The 7,197-nt window shown below is 46.9% G+C and overlaps 1 protein-coding gene and 1 long non-coding RNA gene across 2 annotated transcripts in view; both read left to right on the top strand.

Moving 5' to 3' along the window:
• Positions 1-4,576, top strand: part of ATP5MG (ATP synthase membrane subunit g) — a 5,079-nt gene extending 503 nt beyond the window's left edge. The window contains exons 2-3 of the mRNA XM_006037363.3: positions 1,395-1,555; positions 4,382-4,576. Coding sequence (XP_006037425.1) covers positions 1,395-1,555; positions 4,382-4,480 — 260 coding nt within the window. The 3' untranslated portion in view covers positions 4,481-4,576. The remainder of the gene's footprint in view (positions 1-1,394; positions 1,556-4,381) is intronic.
• A 1,688-nt stretch (positions 4,577-6,264) lies between these two features.
• The window catches only part of LOC106723089, a 1,679-nt gene continuing 746 nt past the window's right edge, over positions 6,265-7,197 (top strand). The window contains exon 1 of the long non-coding RNA XR_003092130.1: positions 6,265-6,449. This is a non-coding gene — a long non-coding RNA (uncharacterized LOC106723089). The remainder of the gene's footprint in view (positions 6,450-7,197) is intronic.

Below are 7,197 nucleotides of genomic sequence, written 5' to 3'. Positions count from 1 at the left end.
GCGCGTGTCTGCAGCTGCGATGGCCACGGCCCCTCAGGCGCTGGTGCGGTGCGGTGCGGCGTCACCTGCTCCCTCGGCGGAGCGTCATCCCACTGCGTGGCCTCGCTGGAGGAGGGCAGCGCGTCTGGGCTGCCCATGGAGCCAGTCGGATGGTTTGAAGGCATCCGCCTCTTTGAATGCTACAGGCGTGGGGCTGGGCTAACCGCACCTGAAAAAGCAGAGCAGCTGGGGTTAACTGTCCCGAAGTCTGACTTTGTGGGACTCGGCGGAGGGGCTTTCCGCGGGCGGGCGGGCGGTGACTGGGGGCTCCCTTGTGCAGCGAGTCGATGGCGCAGGGGTCGGGGTTGTCGCGCTGGGGAGGGGTGGCGTCGTTCCCGTCTCGCCTCGCAGTGTACGTGTCCCATTGCGGGCAGGTTATCGTGTTAGTTTAGAGACCGGCGTACACCAGGCCTAGGGCCAGTAATGCCAAAGCCAGACGGACCGGAAGATGACATCCACCTTCTCGAACACCAACTGGCTCCTGTTGTGGTGGGGGTTCGGGTAATCGACGCGGTGCAGGAATTCCCTCCTGGTTTCAATCCCTTGTATTCACAGAGACTGATATTTGGCCGCAGAAGCTGAAGCTTGTTCGTGTGTTTGCAGAGAAGGGTGTACTGGCGGCAGCTGTCTGTGCAGGGGCAGCGTCTCGGATGCAGCGTACGGCAGAATTGTGATCAGCTTTTCTGTTTGCGTCTGGTCCCAAATGTTTCATGAGACCACTTCTGCTGCTGCCGGGCCGGGGGGGGGACACTTCTCCTTGGTGTGGTAGTATCTCAACAGGTTGTGGCAGTGATGTAGCTAGGCCAAGTCTAACAGCTAAGGATTGATGCTGGTCAAGTGGAGGCCTGAGACTCTTTAGCGCTGTAAGAGCTGATTATCTATCTTTGTTTTAGTTCTTGTCGGTGGGTTTTTGGTTTTCTTTCTTCTCCTTCCCACCAGGACTCTTCCCTCCATTAAAAGTTCACAGTTGTGCCTTCTGGTAAAGGACACTTAATGTTTTGTCTCCTTCCCCTTTTATACTAACTGTTATCAGGCAGTTTAGTAAACTTCAGTTAACCGAGTTGACAGTTAACAAACCAGCAAATGAAGCTAGATGGTAATTGAGGTCTTAGCATAATGGGTTCTTCATATAGGCTTCGTGAATGGCTGAACTTCTTGGTGACGTAGACATATGAATCTTTAGTGTTACATTCTGAGTTAGTAGAGTGTTTCTTAAATTAACGAAGGCAGGCCAGGGCACGCGCATAGCATATGCGGTAGATGAATACAAACGCACGAATAAACACTTGTGTCCAGCCCACACATCTGTTTCTTTCAGTCTCCAGTGAGTTCATCCTGGTATTTTTCTTTTCCAGCTGCTGTGACTTATTCGAGGCCTCGTTTGGCCACATTTTGGTACTATGCCAGAGTTGAGCTGGTTCCTCCAACCCCTGCTGAGATCCCCAAGGCTATTGACAGCATGAGAGCTCTGGTCAAAAGCTTTCAGTCCGGTCGCCTGGCACAGCTCACAGTCAAGGTAACTGCAGGCTAACTGAGAATGGATGTGAATAACAGAAGTGTGCTTCCTCTGGGGTTTCTTCAGCCATTTTGGTTAACACATTTTCTGGCTGGTTTACATATTAGCAGTATAAAAGGCAGCCCACCGTTTGATTAACCCACAGAGTTGCTTGTGTAACTTTAATCTAAACAAAACTCAAAAAAACATATTAGACCCTTATCGCCTCTAAGCTTTAGGCTCTTGCTGGGCTCGTTCTGGGACAGTAGATGCGTTTGTCCAGTCTCAGTTTTTTGCTTTCGAATATGATGAATTCTTCTCTAGTGAACTTTCACACAAGGTTTGAACGTGGCGAGATGTCTTTCCCCCTCCCCCTGCCATGTTTGGGGTCTGCAGGTGTCTAACTGTTAAAGGGGATTCTGAATGCATTTATTGGGGGGGGGGGTTGATAAAAAATACTAGCATGGCCAGCACTATGTAGAGAGGAGCTGAGGGATATGGGATGAGAGATGACTAACAGCTGCTTCAAGAGATTGATCTGGAAGGAAAAACTTGTGGTTGGTTGGTTTGTTTAAATCAATGCTCCCTTCCTGAGTGCAGTGAAGAAGAGCAGGGTGTGCTTTGAGTTTGTGGTGTCTGAACACTATTCAAGCCCTACCTGTGGCTTGGGGTTCTTAGACCCATACTTGAAATGAAGTTCCTTTGTCTGGGATCCACATTCCTATGACCTGGGATAGGTAAAAATATAGATTTTGCACAGGAATCTGAAATGACATTATTTAGGTAGCTGGAGAAATACTGATCTGCATAAAATAATAAACGCATATATGCATTTCCCTGCCTCAGGTTCGTAATGACTCTAAAGACTTCTGTGGGTGTGGGGCAGATACCTCTATGAGGGTTCAGGATTCTCCTCCTGCAGGTCGTGGTTCGTCTTCTAAATAATAGAGGCACTTTTCCTCTGCTCCAGGTCAGCTGGTCTTGATGTTGGCTGCTCCTGCAATAAAATCATGCTTACCGCTTCAAAAGTCTGCACATCATCTTTCTCTCTCTCCTGCCAAATACTTCCTGTGGTTGAGTCTCTCCTTCTAAATGGCTTTTTTGTCATCTCTGTCCCTCGGTCCTGGTTTAGTGGTTTTGTTGCTTTCCTTGTTGCCCTGCAGAGGCCTTTGGTCAAACTGCAAGGCATTTTTTCTAGTTTGGCCAAGCTCAGTAGCCGTGTAGCGTATGTGACATTCAAATTCCTTCACCTGAACGCATGGCCATTAAGGGTTAATGATAACGTGCCTCTTGTTCTGGGAGGGATGTGGCACAGCACTGACCGCATGTGGTGAATTCTGTATGCCTTGAAGTAGTCAGTGATGCAGGATTTCATATCAGAATTCATAAATTATGTAGCGACATATTTCCTAAGGACTTGCCAGGCTGTAAAACTAGCTGTCCATCTAATCCAGTTACTGTTGCTGGTGGTAGCAAATACCAGATGTTTCAGAGGAAGGTGTGAGAAGCGCTGCAGTCAGTTTCCTGATGAGTTACACCAGGACACAGACCCCTGACGTTTTTCCTCTCATTCTTATTACAGATTTACTTTGCAAGAGCACTTGTTTCCTTTTCTATAGTCTTGTAAATATGTATGCATGCCCTCCTCCCGTTTTTGCATCCTGTTACACTCTTTGCCATGTGGTGTCTGCAAACTCCACTGGCCAGCTGTGAATTGGATGGAAAAAGTATTTCTCCTGGCCTCACTGATTATGCTGCTTTTGGTTCCGTTGTGTCGTTCTCTCCTCGGATTAACTGCTATGCACGTGAAATAGAGGGGGTAGAGAATGATGTCTCCACCTTTGTCTAGTGCCCTGCACAGCAGTGATTGACCTCTGGGTGCTGCCCCAAAGGAACTGTTTAAAGCAATATGCAGTGTGGTTCCCAGCAAGTTGGTGAATTCTAGGCCTGCTTTCCAACTAGAATGCCCTTTTCCTGGTCTACACGGAACAATTCATTAGTAAACTTGTTAACATTATGTACATAAATGAGACGGATCTTATTAGAAAAAACTTGAACTTCAGATGACCAGTTCCAAATGTTCTTCAAGCGTGAGGTTTTTTTTCCTGATGGTGCATCCTGCATTTTGAAACCTTATCATTTTGTTATGGTGTCAGACTTCACAAGGTCATTTAAAATGCAAAAACTGGTCTTAATAGCTTCTGAAAGAGCCAAAAAGTGAAGGTCTAAACTTGCCATCCTAAAACATAGCACATCTGCTGCATGTATTTCTTGAGTCTGGTGAATGTAGGCTAAAAGCCACAGGTATTTAGTGTACAGAGTAATATTTTCCAGGATCTTGTTTAACCACTGGCGTGCTAACTTAATATGCTTTGCTTGTGCCATGAAAAACAATTGAGCTTCAGTGATTAAGGCTTACAACTCTAGGAGACACTATAGGTCAAGAGTTGAAAAGCATTTTTAATGTGTGAGCTTTTCATCTTTTAACCCTTCTGTGTCTGGAACATGGGTGCATTTTTGGCAGCGAGGTTTTCCTCAGTGCTCACTTACATGAATGGCGTAGCTGCCCAGCAGCTTGGAATAAATCTAACATTGCTGGATGGGGCTCCAACAGCTCAAAGAAAAGGCTAATGTATTTGAATGCCCTGACAAATAGGTAATGTGATGTTTTTGTGGGAGGGGGATTAAACTCAGGCACAGAATGTTTAGCTAAAACCAAGAATCCCATCTCCTGCCCTTGGTAGCTTTTTTTGCCCTTGCAGTTGAACTTTGTGTATGCTAACGAGGCAAAGGGAGTGGTGTTATTGCAGTAGCAAATGTTCTAAATTGTGGCTTTCTTTTTTTCAGGAAGCTGTGAGGAACGGTTTGGTGGCCACAGAGGTGCTGATGTGGTTTTACATCGGTGAGATCATAGGCAGAGGCAGCCTGATTGGATACAATGTTTGAAGACTAATCCTTAGTAGTGTTATGTTTCACTTCTTTGTGCCCCAAGTCTGTAACAGTATCTGAGGAAAATAAAACCAGGAACTGGTGTGGAATTGTGATGGTCTCTTGGTGGCGTTTGGAATGCAAGTTTTGGTCTTTATCCTGTTAGTATTGCCAGCTATGGAGAGAGGATCAGTTAGTATCTGGCTGCCTGGGGGCTGGTCCACTTCAAGCACCTCCATGCACAAGAAAATGGATTTATGCTCTTCTGCATCTGTAAACAGGCCTCTCGTTTGGCAGCAATCAACCTAACAGGGACTGAAACTCTTTCTTCCCCCCTGCCCCCCCTGCCTCTAGTTGCTGATCCTAAGACTAGTATTTGGAAATGTTGACTGAACTTGAGTCTGTTAGTCAGATAAAGTGTTTATAGCTGGTGAGGTCTTAGGGCTGAGAACCAAATTCACATCCCACCAGATGATTCCTTTCCTTTGCCTCTGACACTGTTCTTGCATTTGCTATAAGTGGGATCAGTAATGTTTTAGGCCATCAAAAGAAACTTAGCATTCCAGATAGCAAATAGTGTGCAATGTTGGTTCTCTTATTACCACTCTGAGTTGAAAGTAGTATGGGTGAAGACAGCAGATAATTGGAATGTGACCTCCTCAAAGTCTCAGTTCCTCAAAGCCTGGTAGTAGAGTGTGTAATGCAAGTCATCCAGGTTCCCAATCAGTTTGGTTTGCTCAGCTGAGGTTTTGGGGAGAACATGTGCAAAGTTGTCTGGCTGTAGTATCATCTAAGATTAACTTCAAGAAAAAAATGAGCAAGAAATGGGCAGTTTTTAAATTGAGTTGAAAATGCCACTTACTGGAGTCATAAGTGTTCTTTGAACGGGACCCAACGTTCTTTATCGTTTATTACTATAGGGAAAGGAGCATCAACTAGCATTATTCCTGTGGAATTGTATTTTGCAGAAGACTTAACTGACATGTGACTGCTAGGTTGATTTTAAGTGATAAGTGTCACTGTGTATCATAACATCACTCTTTATGTCTTCACTAAATGAAAATGATATTAAGTAGTTACCTCCAAAGAGGAGCAAAGCATGGTTGCTTAACTGCACAGCTGGAGAACCTGCTAAAAGGGGCACTTCTTTAGAAGAAAAGCAGGACTTCCCAACTTCCCTAGTGCTGTGGCTTAGAACTGTACCTGTGCATAGATGAAAGATAATGGCATAATTTTAAGACTTTCCATTTAGCAAAAGCACAGGCAACATGCATTGAATTTCTCACACCTGCTGACATTTGCATAAAGCTACTTCAAGAAAGAAAGCACATGTGGAGGCCTGTCATCTTTGCCTCCACTGGCAGGTATTGTCCTTGCTGTGAAACAGGCTATTGCAGGCACTAAGCAGGCAGTGGTGTGCTAGCTAACAAACCTTCAGTGAGCTGGGGTAAACTAATGTGTACTTTCTATTTGGACAGCTGCAGTTCCCTCTTGGCTTGCTCTGTGGCCATATGAGCTTGCTTTCAGGTCCTTTGTGAACCTCCAGTCCTCTGGCTTGGCTGCCCTATGCAACATTAGAAATCTCTTGGCAGATGACTAACAGTACCCAGATGATTTGTCTCTGCAGCAACAACACACTTTGCCAAAACACTTCCCTCTGGCTAGAAGTGTTCACACTTCTGTCACCTCTTACTTTGGGACCTCCTTGCTATACTTCTTAGATAGAAACATGGCTTTCTTGGCTGCATTGCCTCTGCTCTGCTGATGCTTGCTGGGGAGGAGGGCATTGACTTGACGTGGGGAAGTGTTGGAATTAGGCCTGGACAGGGCTCCTAACAAGCCTGCTCTCACGTCCCATGGTATTTTAAGGGCTACAAGAAACTTGGAGCTTGGTTTCTTCCTGGAACTGTTCTTCTATCAGTGCTGTGCTGCAGAGGGGGAGAACAGGACAGAAATAGCAAAGGTCTCTGCACTGCTCTACTCTACAGTGAGTAACGACTTCACTGCTCATCAGAGATGTCTGATTTCTTAGTGATTGATGCTCCACCAATTCCTCCTTGCAACAATGCTATGGGCTAGTGCCCCCCTACTGCACTCCTTTTTGCTTTTCTAGTATGGAAAGAACACCTTTCAGAAGTGGTATTAATCTTGGGCTCCTTCCATTATTCCTCCTTCCCTTCCCTAGAGATGGGAGTTTGGGCTCCAGACACCTGTGCCTGTCTGCATTCAGTAACTCCCAGCAGGATTCCCTAAAGGCAAGAGTGCTCCTGGCAAGGTTTCCTGAGCTGCAGGCTTGGGTAGGGAGTGCTCTAGCTCTGTCTTGACCGAGCAGGTTGACTGCCTCAGTTCTGTTTTCCTTTATAATGCAATTAATTTCAAGGTCCACTCAAGATCTGCCAGTGGTGTCCATGCCTCTGTGGTTTGATGATGCCTGCAGCCTGGCAAGGCAGCTAGGTTAACTCCTTCCCACCTTGCTTTTTGAGAGAGCAGGGGCAAGGGTGTGGCTGGGTATCGCTTTCTAAAGCAGACTCCGAGAGCAGAGTAGGCTTCTCCACATCTTCCTCGCAGTCCTGCAATATCCGGGGCGGGCCAAGCCCTGCTCGGACGGGAGAGCACGACCTGCGGTGCGGAGGTGGCCGGCCAGGTCTGGGATGCAGCCGAGGGGAAGCCCTGTCTGGCAGCGGCCCGCCCCGGGCAGGGTCTCTCCAGCCCGCGCCGCGGCTCCTCCCCCGGCC

Source organism: Alligator sinensis, unplaced genomic scaffold, assembly GCF_000455745.1.
Source record: "Alligator sinensis unplaced genomic scaffold, ASM45574v1 scaffold2249_1, whole genome shotgun sequence".
NCBI classification, from domain to species: domain Eukaryota; kingdom Metazoa; phylum Chordata; order Crocodylia; family Alligatoridae; genus Alligator; species Alligator sinensis.
The sequence above is the reverse complement of the archived record's forward strand: the minus strand, read 5'-3'. Positions and strand labels throughout refer to the sequence as shown.